The sequence below is a fragment of the Asterias amurensis genome, chromosome 14 (assembly GCF_032118995.1).
Source record: "Asterias amurensis chromosome 14, ASM3211899v1".
Taxonomy (NCBI): domain Eukaryota; kingdom Metazoa; phylum Echinodermata; class Asteroidea; order Forcipulatida; family Asteriidae; genus Asterias; species Asterias amurensis.
Window position 1 is genome coordinate 1235195 of NC_092661.1, and position 22560 is coordinate 1257754.

The 22560-nt window shown below is 39.2% G+C and overlaps 3 protein-coding genes across 3 annotated transcripts; all 3 read right to left on the reverse strand.

Annotated features, from left to right (window-relative positions):
* Positions 1 to 4562: 4562 nt before the first annotated feature.
* Positions 4563 to 9132, reverse strand: LOC139947517 (uncharacterized). Its single transcript, XM_071945449.1, has one exon. The coding sequence runs from the start codon at positions 8156 to 8158 to the stop codon at positions 6251 to 6253; it is 1908 nt and encodes a 635-aa protein (XP_071801550.1). The 5' UTR covers positions 8159 to 9132; the 3' UTR covers positions 4563 to 6250.
* A 3119-nt stretch (positions 9133 to 12251) lies between these two features.
* LOC139947541 (retinoschisin-like) lies at positions 12252 to 14203 on the reverse strand. Its single transcript, XM_071945480.1, has 4 exons — positions 13868 to 14203; positions 13090 to 13147; positions 12490 to 12821; positions 12252 to 12392 (listed from the first exon to the last, which is right to left on the reverse strand). Exons 1-4 carry the CDS (start codon positions 14201 to 14203, stop codon positions 12252 to 12254), a joined length of 867 nt encoding a protein of 288 aa, XP_071801581.1.
* A 6390-nt stretch (positions 14204 to 20593) lies between these two features.
* Positions 20594 to 22532, reverse strand: LOC139947540 (retinoschisin-like). Its single transcript, XM_071945479.1, has 4 exons — positions 22197 to 22532; positions 21435 to 21492; positions 20832 to 21163; positions 20594 to 20734 (listed from the first exon to the last, which is right to left on the reverse strand). Exons 1-4 carry the CDS (start codon positions 22530 to 22532, stop codon positions 20594 to 20596), a joined length of 867 nt encoding a protein of 288 aa, XP_071801580.1.
* Positions 22533 to 22560: the final 28 nt, after the last annotated feature.

Genomic DNA, 22560 nt, shown 5'->3' on the forward strand with positions numbered 1-22560 from the left:
GCTCAATCGGTCATCGAACTTGCGAGATAATAATGAAAGAAAAAACATCCTTGTCACACGAAGTTGTGTGTGTTTAGATTGATTTCGAGACCTCAAGTTTTAAACCTGAAGTCTCGAAATCAAATTCGTGGAAAATTACTTCTTTCTCGAAAACTATGGCACTTCAGAGGGAGCCGTTTCTCACAATGTTTTATACCATCTACCTCTCCCCATTCAAGAAAGGTTTTATGATGATAACTATTTTGAGTAATTACCAATAGTGTCCACTGCCTTTAAGCTGAGTGTCAGGAAAATAAAGATGTTTTGAAAGTGGACTTGAACAGAACCACAAGGCGCAGTTTTAAAGGACTTGTCAGTGACTTTTTGTTACGTTTTATACGTTATGATTTTCAAAGTTCGGTTGGTAGAATATTATGACACATGTGTGGGTTGGGTACAAATTTACTCATTCAAGTGTTCGGATAGAATTTACCCAATGATACAATTAGTTCTACAAATTGCGATGGCATGCCTCAACACAAATTTGAAAGGAAGAACTTTTTGTCATGGGTCAGATAATTTGTTTTTGTCTATAATCTCCATGGTGGTGGGCGAACAGTTGTGGTTTTATATTTGTTACAACTTAAAACGCACCTTTGTTAACAACAACCTGTGAATAACGTCACGAAAACTACAACCAATCAGGATCTCCGTATGTTTCATAATTAAAAAATTACCAATCAAGGTTTTCCTATCTCTGGTTGTGGTTTGTCTTCGTCATAGATTCGTGAATAATTATAGAGTGATTTCCTCAATATAAATAACTCAAACATTCAAATATTTTCTGTGACTAAAGCTGTGCCACACCCGAACAAATATTTTTACTTAGAGAGCCTCATCTCCCACTGAGACAATCAGAGCAGACTGGGCGAAACGTCGCCACATTTCGGCGCGTTAGATTGTCGAGTTTTTAACGCGTCGGACCAAAAATTCACCACGCAGAACTCTCCAGAGGGGAGCGAGAAACATTTACATGTTTACCCGTTTACCGAGCTTGGGGGTGTGGCTTCGCCCATAGGAATTCCCCATACTCGGGGGGTAAATCGGAAAGGAAAATTGTAATATTTGAAGCAATACCAAAAACCTTTTGGCTGTGGCGCCGACCGCGTCACACCCGCCGAGTAACGGCAGATTGAGCCGGGAGTAGGACATTGTTTACTGATTGCACAATGTTCAATTTGTTATGTATTGAGTTTTAGCATTGGAAGTTTTTTTTTAAGTCAAATAAATCATTGTTAATTACAGAACAATCGAGAGAGAACTTTTTTTTTTTTTTTTTTTTTTTTTTTTTGGGGGGGGGGGTATTTAAAGACAGTGGACACTATCGGTAATCGTCAAAGACCAGTCTTCTCAACATATGCATACAATAACTAACCTGTGTAGATTTGAGCTCAATCGGTTGTAGAAGTTGCGAGAAAATAATGAAAGAAAAAACACCCTTGTTACACGAAGTTGTGTGCTTTCTGATGCTTGATTTCGAGACCTCAAGTTCTAAACTTGAGGTCTCGAAATCAAAACTGTGGAAAGTTACTTCTTTCTCAAAAACATGTCACTTCAGAGGGAGCTATTTCTCACAATGTTTTATACTATCAACCTCTCCCCATTACTGGTAATCAAGAAAGGTTTTGTGATGATAATTATTTTGAGAAATTACCAATAGTGTCCACTGCCTTTAATTCTAAAACGTTTTCTTGAGAGACCCACGGTCGTGACCCATAAATTTACAGACAAAAGTTTTCTGTCTGAGGCTGACGCGAGATGGTTCGCCGGAAAAGACAAGACGTAATTTTATTTTGCTACCGAGACGTCAGTAACTTGGGTACAGATTGAGTGCCGAACCATAATTTTATTACCACACATCAAAGAGTCACATCTCTGAATATACTTTCAATAAGTAATCCGTTATTCATAGCCCATCATACGGTCTGAATTATACGCGAAGCCACCTGAAGTCAACGCTTAGTGAGTAAGCGCGAGCACTTGACAAGTACTTGTGGCCATCACCTACCGTCCAAAGTAGAATAATCACCCACTGAAATCACTCGCCGAGTCCCGCTCACTCTGCGAGAAGGAGATTTTAAGCAAACCGGCCCAACACTTTTACCTTAATATCCCACACCAAAACCAATCTTCTCAGAAAAAAAAAGAACCCTGTTTGTTCATCGGGCATTCTGAAACAAAACAAAATCGATTAGAATGGATATCCTAGTGAGAGGGTTAAGACCATTTTGTGTACCTCCTCTCACCTTGTTTTTGTCCTCCCGGGTATCGGTTTAATTGTTGGGGTGGGTCAGGAACCCTCACTGTGGCCCGGCCTCGGGGACCGGTCTAATTCGTTAATTACAGAGCATACAAATGAACAATGTATGTGGACAAACATTAATTACTGGGTGGTGTTTGGGGATGAAGAGGGATGAATAGTCGGTGGGTTGAGTGGCATGTCCGGACAAGGTGTAGTAGACACACCCGGGTACACTTTTGCTATCTGCTTACACAGGTGTCTTCATAGTCATAATAACCTTCGGCTGTTGCATGAAGCTTTATTGTAGGTAAAATTAATCATTCCCTGAAAAACTTGAAAGGTCTTTAGTAGGTGTTTTACAGATACACCTCTAATGGGACAAGGTACTAACGTCGTGTTAAGGCCCGGTCCCACTGCAGCGATACCGAGAACGATAACGATAACGACGCAAAGAGAACGCATTCCATTGGTTGAATGAGCGTGTGCGTATTCTGCGTGGAGCAATTCAACCAATAGAATGCGTTCTCTTTGCGTCGTTGTCGTTATCGTTCTCGTTCTCGCTGCAGTGGGACCGGGCCTTTACGGTTTAACATATTTTTTAACTGGTATATTTTTAATAAATTGTATTCAACAATGAATGTTTGAAATGCTTCATTACGTTTATTTTTTTATTATACATGTAGATTTATTAAAGCATTGTGCATTTTTAACTCTTTAATTGTATCAGAGTGTGGAGCTATTTTATTGTTACTTTCATTTTCTATTATTATTGAGCAGGGTTTATAATAATGTTTTGCATTGTACACATAGATACGTTATCTTTGAACAAAAAGAACACAACGGTTATATACCTTAAATCATGGAACCATTATTTAGAAGGGAATTGAACATAGCGCGAACTTAAAGTTTTTTCAGAATAATAATATCAAAGAGCACCAAACAGCCGTCTGTAGCAAGTAGGCCGATTGGTTGATGACCACCCTGCTCTACACCAAGAATAATACAGGAAACAATAAGACTTCGAAGACTCTTTGTGAGCTCAAACAAAACGTGATAGGGCATAGACTCTCTGTGATTAAGGGTGGACCATGGCAGGAACTGAACAGCCCACAAAAACTCAATTTCACATACCCTCTAATCAAATAATAATTAAACAGACACAATTCACTGATTTTTGTTTATCATTATGGGTCATTATAGGCAAGGCCAAGACGATAGACGGTGGGGATGGGACGAGACTGAATACTGGGGGGGGGGCTGGTTGGTGGGGGTGTTAATTCTTGCTCTGAATGAGAATGTGTCGTTCGGACCACGGTCTGGTCATAGAGCAAGGGTCTAGCTAATTGATTGGGCGGAACTTTGGTTTGATTGACTCGGGTGATTTCAGTAAGTGGTTGGTGGTTATGATTGGGACGTGTGAGGGCGTATAGAGAAATGTGCCCCCCCCCCCCAGAGATTGGCCCTTTTCGAAACCACGGCTTCGACTTTGGATTCGGCACAACATGCGCAATATTGTCACAAAGCAACCGCAGCGCCAAGCTAGCCTGAGCCGAATCCACAGCCGAAGCCGTGGTTTCGATAAGAGGCTCTGCCCCCACCCAAATAATAGAAAGTAAATTAGCATGTACTGAATGAGGATGATTCAAAAAGAGGGCGCTGTCAGAAGTACTTTGTACACAGTTCGCCGTATTAGGGGGGGCGTCATCTCAGGGGGAACAGAATCTCCTACCGCACCGGCTTTTATTGCCTCCCGTGAGTTTATATTCTGTAGGCCTACTCTATAGCCGATTTTATCCGAGCTTTCAAGGGGCACATTGCTTTGGATTGGGCTATAACAAAGGCGTGTGTTTTGAGATGAATATGACTTGACAAATATTCTAAAAAAAGATTATAATTCGCACATGAAATTGTGTGTTTTTGTGAATTCCAGACAAAACATCGTCAACTCCTGTGAACAACCAAAGTCTTGTCTCCACACATTGGCGGACCGTTTCTACGCTGGTTGTATTTACAAATGCAAATTCATGTCTTTCTATTAATGAAAAGAAGTGTTTTATGCATGGACAGCTCTTGAAAATGAAGAAGGGCAATTTTTAAACGGCGACATTTTTGGAAATTTGTAGGTAATGTGCAAAATAATGGGTTTTTTTAGCTGATTTTATGCCACATTGATGACTAGTCTCCGTAAAGAGATGCACATATTACTAGAATATTTATAGGAAGTTAATAAAACAGTAATGTCGACAATTCATTCACAATTTCATAATTATATTGCATTTATTGCTGGCAATTACTCATCACTAAAAGTTCATGTACAAGTTTAATAAGTAGTATCTCTGGAACATATAAACGAACTAATTAAGCAACTATCGTAAAAAGAAAACCACCATGATTTGAAGGGTGTTTTTAAATATCTACCAGAATTTGTCATGAAACTATTGCTATAAATTAATACAGTATTGTGAAATACATTTATTCTTCAGCAAGGTGGGTGCACTGTAAACAAAAAAGGGTAATCCTACTAACGATTGTGTTTATTCAACACTATTTACTTTTGAAAATGGTAAAACGCAGATTGCTGTACAATAAACACTGTTGTTGACTAGTCAAGCAGTCATGGTCTAAAGTTTGATAGTTCTTTCAATTTAAATACAAAACAGCATTGGAAACTGTAGTAAAATAAACAATAACATTAATCAAAGCAAAGCACCAAACCGATAAAAACAGTACCTAGAAATAAATTATCAGCTCTCTTAAAACATTTATGTTAAAAGGAATGTATGTGTTTCAACATAAAAGCTAGTAATCAAACAGCAAATTAAAAAAGTAAAACCGAAACTTGTCAAACACTACCACTAATTGCACCATATTTTTTAAAACATTATTAGCGGTCGACATATTTAAAACAGCAAATCAGGAACTGTATTAAAAAAAAACACTCACGGTGGAATATTGAAACTGATCAGAAAAGGACATTTTAACAAAATGCAATTCGTGATTTTTTATTTATTTATTTAAAATATGTGCTCAAAACGCGGCTATTCATTTTTGTTTTACCCAGTTGTACACCGATGCTTTTTAGCACTGTATTCTCAGCATTTTCCCGAGCTCTGTGAAAATATTCACAAGCATCACTCGGGTGGGATTCAAACCAACGACCTTTCTTTGCAATTCTAGAGCAGTGTCTTACTAACTAGACCACCAAGATTGATCGGTAGCTATAGAGGCAAGCCGAGGCCGCTCCAAAAGGAATTCCTATGTTTGCCACAGTTGTCATGATTTTTTTTGTTTTATCTGTTTAGTTATTGTTAGGCGAACTTGCATGCGATGTCAAGCATTGGAGGGCAAATCGCGGTTTTTGGATTATTGTCCTGTGTTCAAATCGTCGCTCGTACCACTTCTTTCAGACAATTGCAAATCGTACATAATATTATGCAATTTGTTTTATACATGTACTCATTACTGTTGACATTTTTCAGTAAGTTTCCGTACAAGGTAATTGATTAGTTTCGTAATTGCAAAAAAAATATCATGTCGTTTGTGTTAAGGATTGAAAAACACTAACGTTTCCTGGGGTCGATTTCACACAAAAATTAGGACTCTCGTCCTATCTCAGGTTCTCCAAGTTAGGACGAGTAACTCGTCCTAACTTAGGATTAATCTTAAGGTCTGCATGCTACAGTGCAGGGTTGGGACTCGTAGTAAGTCATAAGATTAATCGTAGGTTTGGAAGAGTTTTGTGAGATCGACGGCTGTACGAATAAAGTACATTGTAGTCAGTTTGATCAGATTTAGCATCTTTGAACAATTTAGAACAAGTTTGAATGACGCACCATAGGCGACCATTGGTTGATTTTGCCTGGTTACCTATGCATTCAATACATCCTGGGTACCAGGCAAAATCAACCAATGGTCGCATATAGTGCCTCACTCGAACTTGCTCTTATACTAAGATTCAACAGTTATTATTTACATCGGTGGTAGTTCAACCGAGCGAGCACGGTGCATACCGTGTTCAGGCACTTCGAGTGTCGAACGGTGGTTAGATGTTGAGCTGGTTGGTAGTGGGTCGCCAGCAGAGGGCGCACCAGGAGACGGTGGTCCTTGTCTGGATGTCGCCTCACGAGACTCGTCCCCTCTGTTATGCACTATTTGAGCGTACACCATTCGTTCTCCTCGTGGGGTCGGACTTCGAGAGTCCATCGACGACGACGCGGCAAAGTCCAAACCCGAATCAGAAAGTCCGGAGTTCCGAGTAGGGATTTGAATATCGGAGTATTCGGCGTGGCTGTTGCTTCGATTCATACCAGCACTTGGCGGGCTTCCACCCCGCCGGAAATGGTCTCTGTTGCGCGTTCGACGCTGTTGGTACTGCTGGTGTCCGGTTGTTTCCTCTGGCCTTATCCTATCCGTTTCTAGCCTACCGTTGGGCGTGGATTGGTAATAGTTCGGGGAAGTTGTACGGTAGTTCGACGATGGGGTGCGATAGTTTGGCGAGGGGGTGTGCTTAGAGTGCGGACGGCTCTCACCGCTCGAGTTATGATGAGAGGTGTTCAGAGTTTGGTCAACAGGGGGCGGCGTTCGTATCGCTCTCGTGACGTAGAAGTCCGTAGAGTCCGGTTCACTGAGACGACGTGATCTATTGGGGGAGGGGGACATGCCGTAGTTTTCGGCAGCTGACCAGGTGCTGTTCAAACTATTAGGGGATAAAACTCGTCGCCGACCTCCTTTCTTGTTGCAACATGTCCGGCAACACGGGCAGAGGTCAAGGGTCATGATTGCAATGAAGAGGAGTAAGAGAATAAGGGTGACTACGACAGAGCAAGGAATTAACCACAGTAAAAGTTCCTCACTGGTTATGTACACTAACGCTGCGTCCTCTTGTCTGATAAGACTTTCCGCACTGCTGGAACCAACGGTATTTGTGACCTCACATATCACGGATACTTCACCCGTTGGAACGACCAAGTTACTGATGAGAATTTCTGGGTCTCCTTCTGCATTCTCTATCAAGTCAATACCGTCGGATAGTGCGTTCACTGCGTTGCCGCGGTAGTACCACTGGTAGGTAACAAGGGAGGGGTTAGCAGCGCTTGTACGGCAGGAGAATCGAGCATTGTCTCCGGTCTTTGCTAATAAGACGGTTGGGGTGATTGAGACAATGGGACGATGCTGTACATCTAAGACACCCGTTGTGCATGATCTTGTGACCCTACCTGGCGTGGATGCTATACACTGATAAGTTGACATATCATCCTTGTAAGTCAGTGTTATGGTATGCCGCCTTATGAAGTATCCATCTCGGTAAACTTGCTTGGTGTTGGACAGCAAAGCTGGTGTGTCCAGTCGCTCCCAGCTCAAAGCAGGCCGAGTGGTCGAGTTATTAAGGTATGCACAAGTCAACTCGACCACGTCTCCTTCCGTTAGAGCGTCGTTGATACTCAGCACACAAACGGGAAACTCCTCCACTGGAAAGTCTATGACGTTGAGTAGGGCTGGCTGAGATGTTAAGTTCGATTGTGTACCGACAGATGAAGTTACTTTGCACTCGTACCTCCCTTGGTCTTTCTTAGCTACCCCAGTCAGTTGTAAATTATACTCTCCGAGGGTAGTGTTCCCGAAGATAGCCCGGGGTGTCTCGCCCTCTGAAGACCCGAGCTGGGGTTGATTTTCACGGGCGAAAATATGCGAGTCCTTCAACCAGAATACTAGCCCACTCTTGTCCGCGATGCGGCAATAGAACGTCGCACTCTCCCCTAACAGGGCGAAAGTGTTTCGAGGCTGGGTGATAAAAGATTGTTCTTGGCTCAGAATTAGTTGTGATAACTGTAGAACGAGAAAACCGGTCAAGATCATACTGACTTTATCACCAATCATTTTGACAAAGTGTGGTGTATAATTTCATGAGTACGATTTGATGTTTGGATCACAGAGTACAAAGATGTCTGACTGGAGTGCAGATGTTGATTGCAAGGACGGGTGCACAATACACGGCCATTTTGACGAGAACAATGCCGGCTATGCTAAAGCGCTCCAACACCTGTCGTCACTACACGGCTAAATACAGTCCATATATCCAATATTATAAAGTCACAATCCACAGCTACATTCGATGAAACAAACTTCTCCTGACATTTCCTCGGAGGATGTTAATAATATCATTATCTTCATCCACAAATTTAAAACTGGGTGATATAAAGGATCACCGGTAATCCTAATAGGATTTCCATGGTATACATTATAAATTACTGCTAACATAATACACTATTGATAATACAACAGTTAAGGTCAGTCGCTGGTACACCGCGTCGTTAGCGACGACAGCTTTCACTATGCGTTGCTAGCGTTGTATCGCTTCATTGCACAGCACAGACCCCACCTGTAGAATCAACGGCTGTTTTATGTATTGCTGTGCCAACTGTGATTGCTGCAATTATAAGTTGAGCCTTGTATGGTACAAAAACCCATGCAATTTTCCTTAACAATGAACAATGAACAATGACTAGATTTCAAGCAACATTTTTAGCTAGTGTTAGTGTTCGAGCTGAACACCTCGTATTGTTATACCTTTTCTAAAATTAAAATATTACATAAAACAGCCGTTTTTATTTGATCAATATTGATATAACGGTGTTTTTTTTTGTAAGCGTATTCATTTGCTAATATCCCTTTCAGTAGAATAAAATACGTACCAAATAAACCACTCGCTTAATGGACGACATCGTTCTACGAAATACACAGGATATGTGATCAAGTAACCGTAGCTGTTAGTGGTCTTTATTAATTCATATTAATTATAGTGCCGCGAAACATTGTATGTCAGCTGTTTAAACCATGTTCTACCTCCATGTTTAAACCGAGTATTAATAATTGAGCGTGGCCATGTGGACTCATTGGTTAATCTGGCTGATGGGGGGGGGGGGGGGGGGAGTTGTCTGGAATATACATAAAACAACTACCCATTTTTAACAACCCTGTAGGTAAAACATTTTTTTCATTTTTTTAAATCATAATATTTGTCTGTGTTCGCTATACCGTGCTAGTTTTCCCCTGACTTGTTTTGCCCAAATTGAGGAAAGCGTTTCCCCCTTTCTACCCCTGGATCGCATCATGCCTCTGGATTTTGTTTGTATGTATTCATGGTTTTCCATGGTCTTATCTTGGCCACTGCGTATTTTTTACTCTCTTTTTCATGGAAGGACTACAAAAACAGCAACAAACAACTTAATAAATACATTAAAGGCAGTGGACACTATTGGTAATTACTCAAAACAACGTTTAGCATAAAACCTTTCTTGGTGACGAGAAATGGGGTGAGGTTGATGGTATAAAACATTGTGAGAAACGGCTCCCTCTGAAGTGCCATAAATTTCGACAAAGAAGTAATTTGTCACGAATTTGATTTCGAGACCTCAGATTTAGAACTTGAGGTATCGAAATCAACCATCTAAACGCACACAACTTCGTGTGGCAAGGGTGTTTATTCTTTCATTGTTATCTCGCAAGTTCGATGACCGATTGAGCTCAAATTTTCACAGGTTTATTTTATGCATATTTTGAGATACACCAACTGTGAAGGCTAGTCTTTGACAATTACCAATGGTGTCCACTGCCTTTAAACAGAACACACAAAGGGAAGCTTGGGGAGGCTCCAGAATTTTTTTCATATCATCTGTCTAAAACTGTAAAATGGGGTGGGGCTGGGGGCGGCACGTACGTACACACAAAATGGGTCGGTTTCTAAACTAATTGAAGTAAAATAGTACAGGATTCGTAAGTTTACATTTTGACAAAACATGTGTATTTCATCCTATAGCCACATATTAATCGCACGCCACACCAGTCGGGTGCCGGAAAAAGACCGCTCCGAGTCCACTGGAATCGCTCTCCTTTCACAGGCATACTGACTATAACAATCTCACAACTTCTATGAACTTATATAAAAATACGAACTCGTCTGTTTAAAAGGAAGTCAATTTCCTTTCGTTTTCGAAGAACTGTTTTTGTTTTCAATGAGTTACACGACTGCGATACGCTGAAGTACTCTCATAATTATCCAATAGGGCGCCCTCTTCTGACTTTCACTTTCGCTTTAGGCTCTCCTGGAACAAAACACAAAAAATAATTGTAAAGTAAATGTTGGTTCGAAATATTAACACTAGATTTGATTACCTATTATTATTAGCCGTATTCTTTTATCATTTTTGTGTGAAGATTCAGCAAATCAAGAACAAAAAACGAAGCACAAAACAAAGAATTTTTGAAGGACTACTCAAGGGTTTAATATAATTAATTGGGGTGCAATCTATTGTCCAAAAGTATTGTTTTTTGTATGTTGGTGTTTCATCAAGATTCTTTTGGAAAAATTATAAAATTTCCATGGTATGATCATTAATTTTAACAATAATTTTGTTTTAAAACGAATTTTAAAAGTTAAAACTTTTACACTATTACAAATTTAGATCCCAATGATAATTAAAATGAGTCCACCACTTTGTAAGAAAATCAAGTCACGTGATACCAACATCGACCCTTTCGACAACGAGTATATTAAAATAGAAGTTATAATTAATATTCATACCTGGCAATCATGACGTCATCACCCATTATTATTCACTATGGTGACGTTCTGGTCCTTGACTGTCGACAGCTCCATGACGTCATTATGACGTGTGTTCCTCTCAAAGTCAATGCAGCATTCAGTTGAGCAGAACCTCCGTAGAATTAAATTTAAAATTAACCCAATGACTACAACCAAGCCGAGAAATACCAAATCTATCACCAGAATGAACATGTACTTCATGCCGATGGCGTCCGTCGCTGAGTCTGGTTAATTCACGATGATTCTCAACTACAATGTTTTTAATGTCTTCCTGAAGACAAGCTGAGTATACTGTTCGAAACGTCGATACAACACCGGCTCTTCTCAGAGCCAACACTCACACAAAAGAGATTTACACATGGTTGTATTCGCAAGTTTACTATTATTTATAGTCTCTTCCTATAATTATATCCACACCATGCAAAGCATCTACCAATACTTAATACATGTTATAGTCTTCTAGTACAATGTCCAGCTGACCGTAGATTTCACTGTGCGGACTTCCTGTTCACCCACCTCAAGACGAGTATGCATGTACTTCGTTTCAAAACTTCACAATGTCAATCCGTGGAAATAAATGATGGAACGAATTAGAATCATGTCATTATCACCAATAATGTGAGTTCAAAATGTCCTTTAGCATTTGAGAGGGAAATTCCACTTTTGTTATCTCCGAGGAAATCAAGGTAAAAAATTAAAACACACACAAAGGACCAAGCACCATGTTCACCGTTTTGTTGTGTCAAGCATGCATGGATGATCAAACAAAACATGGTTTGTGGGCATGGTTTGAAAAGAAACTTCCCCTTTCTATCTTCGAGGAAATACATTTTGCTGTATACCTCTGATAAAAATAACAAGTGTATATATTACTAATTAAACCGGATATGGAAAGTGAAAGCAATCGGTTTAAATATCACGGAATGTACTTTAGGTAATGGGATGATGTCTGTGATGACACAAGCATGACATTTGACACGCATTCTTAGCATGACAAAATGCATTTTGGTTATTATAAGCAGATTATATTTTGCGATGGGCCCTTATAGTTTTTTTCAAAATCTTTTTCATGACAAAATTTGACAGTGTGCCAAATGCTTTTTTTATCAAAGTCAATACATCCCGCAATGTCAGAAAGTGTTAATGAAAGACACGGAATAATCATGCATACTTGCTGACTATAATCTACTTATTAAAGGCAGTAGACACTATTGGTAGTTACTCAAAGTAATTTTTCGCACAAAACCTTACTTGGTAAACGAGTAATGGGGAAATTATTTTTTAAGTTATACTTGCTGCTTAAGCAGGTGACATTGCGGCTTGGTTCTTATTATTTTGCCAAGGTGACGTCTTATAGGTGCGTGGAACTTATTTACAGCCGAGCAGCTCGAAACGCAGGCAGATGTATTCATTCCACTCAACGGGCACGATGCGAATCTTGACCGCCAAGACGGGCTTGAAGAAGCGCCTCTCCACGATGCTGTTTCTATCGGTGTTGCCATTGAATATCTAGGGAGAGGGAGAGTATAAAATACAATAATATTGACAGTGTAAAGAGGGTTTGTTTGAAACGTATAAATTAAATGAAAACTGTTATATCACATACCTGAGTTTGACCAAGTTGGTCTTTCACGTCAACAAGACATGCCGGTGAGGGCGGTTCGAACTGCACCCTGTACTTCGTCACCCACTGGGCGTTTCCACCGTTACGCCCCTGTGTGAGTACCCCAGTGACGTAAGTCGGGTTGCCTAAATCCACCTGTATCCACTGGTTGGTATCCGCAGCATAAGGATGCCATCCTCCTATGATATTTGAATAAGGGGGTACCTTGTTGAGACGGCCACCAGCCGGTGTACCTATGTATAAGCCTTCAGTCCTGATGCTTGATGCGGTGATGCTTTCGTCAGGGATCGAACCATCTTCAAGACCGAGTTTCTCTGGATTTTTGAGCGGAAAAAGAAGAAGTTTCTAAAACTATCCATATTATTTTAACAGATATTTGTCAACAATTAAAGGCAGTGGAAACTATTGGTAACTCAAAATAATTGTTAGCATAAAAACTTACTTGGTAATGAGTAAGCCTAATGGAGAGCTGCAACTATTGAATTTTGTAGTAAAATAATAATTTAACTAGAAAGGCATTTATATTGCGCTCTTACAAAGAACACATCACTCACAATCAAAACAATTTAATATATGACTGACCTGATGTACTGCATGTCTTCCATGGGGTGCATTTCCCCTTTCTTGAATCGAAATTAATCTGAAAGAAATACAAAAATTACTATTAAAATTTGACATTACAAAATAAAACATCATTTAGTCTTCTTCTGCCGTTAATGGTGTAGGCCCCTGCCATTTGTAGACTGATTATTCTCCCACCATGCGAAGTTTGAAATCCTACGAAGCAGACTGATGAATGGCATTGAACAGTAAACTATGTTGCAATGGCCCATAAACTATGTTACATTTTGTACATAACAGTTCATTCATTTCATAACAGCTCATTCATTTCGTTTAAAGACAGTGGACACTATTGGTAATTGTCAAAGACCAGTCTTCTCACTTGGTGTATCTCAACATATGCAAAAGATAACAAACCTGTTAAAATTTGAGCTCAATCGGTTGTAGAAGTTGCGAGATAATAATGAAACAAACAAAAAACACTTGTCACACGAAGTTGTGTGCTTTCTGATGCTTGATTTCGAGACCTCAAGTTCTAAACTTGAGGTATCGAAATCAAATTCGTGGAAAATTACTTCTTTTTTTGAAAACTACTTCACTTCAGAGGGAGCTGTTTCTCACAATGTTTTATACTATAAACCTCTCCCCATTACCGGTAATAAAGAAAGGTTTTGTGATTATTATTATTTTGAGTAATTACCAAAAGTGTCCACTGCCTTTAACTTGTATACGATACATTAGTGACAAACGCCAATTACTTAGGTTAAACAATTAAAATGAACCATCTGTTTTACTATACCTGGCAAGTCATTGGTTTTGCAGTTGCGTCGTAATACGAAAAATACGGCATTCCTTGAAAGTTGTCACAGACATGCTCAGCACTGGCGTTGTTCATCTGACAGACCTGATTAATGTGATCGTAGTTGAAAGAGAAACATCCATGATGGCTGAGACACCGAACTGAACATCTGACGGCAGAGATGCCTGAGATATTCATGAAGGACTGGCCTAGCAGGGCGTAGTGCTCTACCGGCTGGTACCAAACCCCTCGGTAAAGACCACTCACACTATAAGACGCTGAAACCTCAAGAAATATCTCAAGCAAAAAGAAAATCAAACCACTCAAGTCGGCCATTTTTCTCACTCTGGCTTGATGTAGTTAGTTGCTTAACACGAACAACACCTGAATAGCAGACTGCAAGGGAATGCGTTGCCGTGGTAACAGGACAACAACTCATCTGACGTCACACTTATCGATAACGTGTGGAAATTTTCAAAACTCAAAATTAAAGTAAATGGGCAAAAATATTTGTCCTTTGGACGACCACGAAAAGCTGTTCCGTTTTTATTTTAATTATATGATTGCACAATTCAGGCCCAGAACGTAAACCTGAATTTCATGCAGTAGTTCTGACCGGTAAAATATAAAAACGACTGAACATTATTCGAATCGAACTGTAACCAAAACACTACCAATCAAGCTCAGCCTGATTTTCAAGCTTGCACAACTCTAATCCTTGGTCAAACGTTGGCCATCATCCCGACCCTAAGCTTAAAGCCAGTGGACACTATTGGTAATTGTCAAAGACTAGCCTTCACAGTTGGTGTATCTCAACATATGTATAAAATAACAAACCTGTGAAAATTTGAGCTCAATCGGTCATCAAACTTGCGAGATAATAATGAAAGAAAAAAACACACTTGTCACATGAAGTTGTGTACATTTAGATGGTTGATTTCGAGACCTCAAGTTCTAAACCTGAGGTCTCGAAATCAAATTCGTGGAAGATTACTTCTTTCTCGAAAACTATGGCACTTCAGAGTGAGCCGTTTCTCACAATGTTTTCTACCATCAACCTCTCCCCATTACTTGTCACAAAGAAAGGTTTTATGCTAATAATTATTTTGTGAAATTACCATGAGTGTCCACTGCCTTTAAACCGGAAAATATTATATTCTTCATAACCAGGCCCTTAAAATCGTTGTTACTCAATGGTACAAATCTGGGTGGTTTTTTTTCAGTCTTGATGCCTAAAGATGAGCCCAAGAGTTTACAACAGACCCTGTAAAGTTGACACCAAAGGGGTATGTGGGTGTTAGGAACAACTAATCCTACATTTTTGGTTCACTTTGTTGGACGATTTGCTAGTTTTTGGTATTGATTCCATAACCTTGATGTCGCATGCGCCAACGTGGCATGGATATGCGAGAACCATATATCATTTAATTATTCCACGGTTCGGTAGAGAAATCATCGAAGTGTGTTTAGCCAAGATTCTGAACAATGGAAAGGATTTATGAGAAATCATCAAAATTTCAGACAACTGATGCTACGTTACCTTACAAGGACAAACTAGTCTTGACACAAGACGTCAATATATGCACGTAACTATCTTATTATACATTCCGTAGTTGTAATTTATTCATGCGAAGGTCTTGGAACCAAGACTACAGAGCAACAAACCTCACGTCTCGTGTGTGTATCTCGGAATCTGTTTATCTTTAATCTCGGTGACTTCTTAGCAATCAATGTTGCAATGATGGAGGTTGAATATTAATTAGCCTGTTGAAAATTAAAGGGATATTGTATGGATGTATTTGTTGGCCTAACGCATTCTGCTGTGACGTCACCATGACGTAATTTGTTTTGCGTTTTGTATCTGTGTTCTAAGTACTCGAAAACTTGTGTAATTGTTATAAACATGCGTTTATCCCGAAACACGATTGACATATTAAATTCGATTTACATAGGCCAATCGTATAACAATCCCGGCAAAATAAATTCAAAACAAGCAAGATTTTATTAATGGTTTATTCCCTAATCATAAACATTTATTCAAGCATTGTCAGCAAAAATTAAAAAGGTAAACAAATGGCTACTTTAAAGGCACTATCAGCTTTGTAGACTGTCGAAGACCATTATTATTATATTAACTTTGATTTTTTTAACCCAGACACCGATGTGTGTAAGCATGGGGGGGTGATTTGTCTGGGATATTCAGATAACAACATACCCATTTTTAACCCTGTGGGTAAAACATTTTTTTCAATTTTTGTAACATAATATTGTCTGTGTTCGTTATACTGTGCCGGTTTTTCCCTGACTTGTTGCCCAAATTAAGAGAGCGTTTCCCCTTTCTACCCCTGGATCGCATCATGCCTTTGGATTTTGTTTGTATGTTTCCACGGTTTTTCCATGGTCTTATCTTGGCCACTGCGTATTTTTTACTCTCTTTTTTATGGAAGGATTACAAAAACAGCAACAAACAACTTAATAAATGCATTAAAGGCAGTGGACACTATTGGTAATTACTCAAAATAACTTTTAGCATAGAACCTTTCTTGGTGACGAGTAATGGAGAGCTGTTGATAGTATAAAACATTGTAAGAAACGGCTCACTCTGAAGTGCCATGGTTTTCGACAAGGAAGTAATTTTCCACGAATTTGATTTCGAGACCTCAGATTTAGAACTTGAGGTATCGAAATCAACCATCTAAACGCACACAACTTCGTGTGGGAATGGTGTTTATTCTTTCATTGTTATCTCGCAAGTTCGATGACCGATTGAACTCAAATTTTCACAGGTTTATTTTATGCATATTTTGAGATACACCAACTGTGAAGGCTAGTCTTTGACAATTACCAATAGTGTCCACTGCCTTTAAACAGAACACACAAAGGGAAGCTTGGGGAGGCTCCAGAACTTGTCTCATATCATCTGTCTAAAACTGTAAAATGGGGTGGGGCTGGGGGCGGCACGTAAGTACACACCAAATGGGTCTGTTTCTAAACTAATTGAAGTAAAATAGTACAGGATTCGTAAGGTTACATTTTGACAAAACATGTGTATTTCATCCTATAGCCACATTATTAATCGCATGCCACACCAGTCGGGTGCCGGAAAAAGACCGCTCCGAGTCCACTGGAATCGCTCTCCTTTCACAGGCATACTGACTATAACAATCTCACAACTTCTATGAACTTATATAAAAATACGAACTCGTCTGTTTAAAAGGAAGTCAATTTCCTTTCGTTTTCGAAGAACTGTTTTCAATGAGTTACACGACTGTACGGTGGCCCTGAAGGGACAAAAAAAAAAAAAAAAAAAAAGTTTGCGAATATGTGCGCACACGTATGCAATGTCGTGAAACAATTCGCAAATATGTGCGCACACGTATGCAATGTCGTGAAACAATTCGCGAATATGTGCGCACACGTATGCAATGTCGTGAAACAATTCGCGAATATGTGCGCACACGTCTGCGAATATTATTTGCGATGTTGTGAATTTTATTGCATACCATGTTGCATACCTTTGAATAAAATGTCTAATGATCTGGGGGGGTTTCTTTCCAACAGTGAGATAAGCGGTAGTCATTGCAGCAGTAGTCTTTGTTGTGAGGCAAGCGAGGCGGGTGGTCTTCCTTGGCCTGGTGCCAAGTTCCTGGGTATTAATACACATGATTTACAGAGGGAGCCTGCTGTAGCGCCACAGTACTCCCTAGATCGGTAACAAATTATCCACAACAATGACATCATCCTAATGGTATGCAACATGGTATGCAATAAAATTCACGACATTGCAAAACAAATCGCATTCGTGTGCGCACATATTCACGATTTGGTTCACGAAATTGCATATGTGTGCGCACATCGCGATTTGTTTCACGACATTGCATACGTGTGCGCACATATTCGCGAACTGTTTCACGACATTGCAAACGTGTGCGCACATATTCGCGAATTGTTTCACGACATTGCATACGTGTGCGCATATATTCGCGATTTGTTTCACGACATTGCATACGTGTGCGCACACGTTTGCGTTATGCGATATCCCTTCAGGGCCACCATACGACTGCGATACGCTGAAGTACTCTCATATTATCCAATAGGGCGCCCTCTTCTGACTTTCACTTTCGCTTTAGGCTCTCCTGGAACAAAACACAAAAATTAATTAAAAAGTAAATGCTAGTTCGAAATATTAACACTAGATTTGATTACCTATTATTATTAGCAGTATTCTTTTATCATTTTTGTGTGAAGATTCAGCAAATCAAGAACAAAAAACGAAGCACAAAACAAAGAATTTTTGAAGGACTACTCAAGGGTTTAATATAATTAATTGGGGTGCAATCTAGTGTCCAAAAGTATTGTTTTTTGTATGTTGGTGTTTCATCAAGATTCTTTTGGAAAAATTATAAAATTTCCATGGTATGATCATTTTAAAAATAATTTTGTTTTTAAAACAAATTTTTAAAGTTAAAACTTTCACACCAGCATTTATATCCCAATGATAATTAAAATGAGTCCACCACTTTAAAAGAAAATCAAGTCACTTGATACCAAAACCAAACCTTTCGACAACGAGTATAATAGAAGTTATAATTAATATTCATACCTGGCAATCATGACGTCATCACCCATTATTATTCACTATGGTGACGTTCTGGACCTTGACTGTCGACAGCTCCATGACGTCATTGTGACGTGTGTTCCTCTCAAAGTCAATGCAGCATTCAGTTGAGCAGAACCTCCGTAGAATTAAATTTAAAATTAATCCAATAACTACAACCAAGCCGAGAAATACCAAATCTATCACCAGAATGAACATGTACTTCATGTCGATGGCGTCCGTCGCTGAGTCTGGTTAATTCACGATGATTCTCAACTACACTGTATTTGATGTCTTCCTGAAGACAAGCTGAGTATACTGTTCGAAACGTCGATACAGCACCGGCTCTTCTTAGAGCCAACACTCACACAAAAGTGATTTACACATGGTTGTATTCGCAAGTTTACTATTAATTATAGTTTCTTCCTATTTATCCACACCATGCAAAGCATCAACCAATACTTTATACATGTATATAGTCTTCTAGTACAATGTCCAGCTGATCGTAGATTTCACTGTGCGGACTACCTGTTCACCCTCCTCATGTACTTCGTTTCAAAACTTCACAATGTCAATCCGTGGAAATAAATGATGGAACGAATTAGACTCATGTCATTATAACCAATAATGTGAGTTCAAAATGTCCTTTAGCATTTGAGAGGGAAATTCCACTTTTGTTATCTCCGAGGAAATCAAGGTAAAAAATTAAAACACACACAAAGGACCAAGCACCATGTTCACCGTTTTGTTGTGTCAAGCATGCATGGATGATCAAACAAAACATGGTTTGTGGGCATGGTTTGAAAAGAAACTTCCCCTTTCTATCTTCGAGGAAACACATTTTGCTGTATACCTCTGATAAAAATAACAAGTGTATGTATTACTAATTAAACCGGATATGGAAAGTGAAAGCAATCGGTTTAAATATCACGGAATGTACTTTAAAGGCAGTGGACACTAATGGTAATTGTCAAAGACTAGTCTTCACAGTTGGTGTATCTCAACATTATGCATAAAATAACAAACCTGTGAAAATTTTTGCTCAATCAGTCGTCGAAGTTGCGAGAAAATAATGAAAGAAATTAAAAAAAATTGTCACACTAAGTTGTGTGCTTTCTGATGCTTGATTTCGAGACCTCAAATTCTAAACTTGAGGTCTCGAAATCAAATTCGATGAAAATTACTTCTTTCTCGAAAACTACGTCACTTCAGAGGGAGTAGTTTCTCACATTGTTTTATACTATCAACCTCTCCCCTTTACTCGTAATCAAGAAAGGTTTTATGATGATATTTATTTTGAGTAATAACCAAAAGTGTCCACTGCCTTTAAGGAATGATGTCTGTGATGGCACAAGCGTGACATTTGACACACATATATTTTTAGCATGACAAAATGCATTTTGGTTATTATATAAGCAGATTATATTTTGCGATGGGCCCTTATATTTTCCAAAATCTTTTTCATGACAAAATTTGACAGTGTGCCAAATGCTTGTTTTATCAAAGGTAATACATCCCGCAATGTCAGAGAGTGTTAAAGGCAGTGGACACTATTGGTAATTTCTCAAAATAATTATTAGCACAAAACCTTTCTTGGTGACGAGTAATTGGGAGAGGTTGATGGTAAAAAACATTGTGAGAAACTACTCCCTCTGAAGTGGCGTAGTTTTCGAGAAAGAAGTAATTTTCCACGAATTTGATTTCGAGACCTCAAGTTTACAACTTGAGGTTTTTTTTCTTTCATTATTATCTCGCAACTTCGACGACCGATTGAACTCAAATTTTTACAGGTTAGTTATTTTATGCATAATGTTGAGATACACCAACTGTGAAGGCTAGTCTTTGACAATTACCAATAGTGTCCACTGCCTTTAATGAAAGAAACGGAATAATCATACATACATGCTGACTATAATCAACTTATTAAAGGCAGTAGACACTCAAAGTAATTATTAGCACAAAACCTTACTTGGTGAACGAGTAATGGGGAGCTGTTGATAGTAAAATACATTGTGAAAAACGGCTCCCCTTGAAATTATTTTTTAAGTTATACTTGCTGCTTAAGCAGGTGACATTGCGGCTTGGTTCTTATTATTTTGCCAAGGTGACGTCTTATAGGTGCGTGGAACTTATTTACAGCCAAGCAGCTCAAAACGCAGCGCGATGAACCACTCCCACTCAACGGGCACGATGCGAATCTTGACCGCCAAGACAGGCTTGAAGAAGCGCCTCTCCACGATGCTGTTTCTATCGGTGTTGCCATTGAATATCTAGGGAGAGGGAGAGTATAAAATACAATAATATTGACAGTGTAAAGAGGGTTTGTTTGAAACGTATAAATTAAATGAAAACTATTATATCACATACCTGAGTTTGACCAAGTTTGTCTTTCACGTCAACAAGACATGCCGGTGAGGGCGGTTCGAACTGCACTTTGTACTTTGTCACCCATTGGGCAGCTCCACCGTTACGCCCCTGTGTGAGTACCCCTGTGACGTAGGTCGGGTTGCCTAAATCCACCTGTATCCACTGGTTGGTATCCGCAGCATAAGGATGCCATCCTCCTATGATATTTGAATAAGGGGGTACCTTGTTGAGACGGCCACCAGCCGGTGTACCTACGTATAAGCCTTCAGTCCTGATGCTTGATGCGGTGATGCTTTCGTCAGGGATCGAACCATCTTCAAGACCGAGTTTCTCTGGATTTTTGAGCGGAAAAAGAAGAAGAAGTTTCTAAAACTATCCATATTATTTTAACAGATATTTGTCAACAATTAAAGGCAGTGGAAACTATTGGTAACTCAAAATAATTGTTAGCATAAAAACTTACTTGGTAATGAGTAGGCCTAATGGAGAGCTGCAACTATTGAATTTTGTAGTAAAATAATAATTTAACTAGAAAGGCATTTATATTGCGCTCTTACAAAGAACACATCACTCACAATCAAAACAATTTAATATATGACTGACCTGATGTACTGCATGTCTTCCATGGGGTGCATTTCCCCTTTCTGGAATCGAAATTAATCTGAAAGAAATACAAAAATTACTATTAAAATTTGACATTACAAAATAAAACATCATTTTAGTCTTCTTCTGCCGTTAATAGTGTAGGCCCCTGCCATTTATAGACTGATTATTCTCCCATCATGCAAAGTTTGAAATCCTACGAAGCAGACTGATGAATGGCATTGAACAGTAAACTATGTTGCAATGACCCATAAACTATGTTACATTTTGTACATAACAGTTCTCATTCATTTCGTTTAAAGACAGTGGACACTATTGGTAATTGTCAAAGACCAGTCTTCTCACTTGGTGTATCTCAACATATGCAAAAGATAACAAACCTGTTAAAATTTGAGCTCAATCGGTTGTAGAAGTTGCGAGATAATAATGAAACAAACAAAAAACACTTGTCACACGAAGTTGTGTGCTTTCTGATGCTTGATTTCGAGACCTCAAGTTCTAAACTTGAGGTATCGAAATCAAATTCGTGGAAAATTACTTCTTTTTTTGAAAACTACTTCCTTTCAGAGGGAGCTGTTTCTCACAATGTTTTGTACTATAAACCTCTCCCCATTACCGGTAATAAAGAAAGGTTTTGTGATTATTATTATTTTGAGTAATTACCAAAAGTGTCCACTGCCTTTAACTTGTATACGATACATTAGTGACAAACGCCAATTATTTAGGTTAAACAATTAAAATGAACCATCTGTTTTACTATACCTGGCAAGTCATTGGTTTTGCAGTTGCGTCGTAATACGAAAAATACGGCTTTCCTTGAAAGTTGTCACAGACGTGCTCAGCACTGGCGTTGTTCATCTGACAGACTTGATTGATGTGATCGTAGTTGAAAGAGAAACATCCATGATGGCTGAGACACCGAACAGAACATCTGACGGCAGAGATGCCTGGGATATTCGTAAAGGACTGGCCTAATAGGGCGTTGTGCTCTACCGGCTGGTACCAGACCCCTCGATAAAGACCACTCACACTATAAGACGCTGAAACCTCAAGAAACATCTTAAGCAAGAGGAATACGAAACTGCTCATGGTATCCATGTTCCTACTCTGTCAGAATTAATTGTTA

What these genes read in the sequence shown, in the direction of transcription:
- LOC139947517 (XM_071945449.1), bottom strand. Translation starts at nt 8,158, where the DNA reads ATGATTGGTGATAAAGTCAGTATGATCTTGACCGGTTTTCTCGTTCTA.
- LOC139947541 (XM_071945480.1), bottom strand. Translation starts at nt 14,203, where the DNA reads ATGGCCGACTTGAGTGGTTTGATTTTCTTTTTGCTTGAGATATTTCTT. An exon ending in CAAAACCAATGACTTGCCAG is followed by an intron (nt 13,148 to 13,867) that starts GTATAGTAAAAC and finishes TATTTCTTTCAG; the next exon opens with ATTAATTTCGATTCAAGAAA. An exon ending in ACCAACTTGGTCAAACTCAG is followed by an intron (nt 12,393 to 12,489) that starts GTATGTGATATA and finishes CCCTCTCCCTAG; the next exon opens with ATATTCAATGGCAACACCGA.
- LOC139947540 (XM_071945479.1), bottom strand. Translation starts at nt 22,532, where the DNA reads ATGGATACCATGAGCAGTTTCGTATTCCTCTTGCTTAAGATGTTTCTT. An exon ending in GAAGACATGCAGTACATCAG is followed by an intron (nt 21,164 to 21,434) that starts GTCAGTCATATA and finishes TCAAAAATCCAG; the next exon opens with AGAAACTCGGTCTTGAAGAT. An exon ending in ACAAACTTGGTCAAACTCAG is followed by an intron (nt 20,735 to 20,831) that starts GTATGTGATATA and finishes CCCTCTCCCTAG; the next exon opens with ATATTCAATGGCAACACCGA.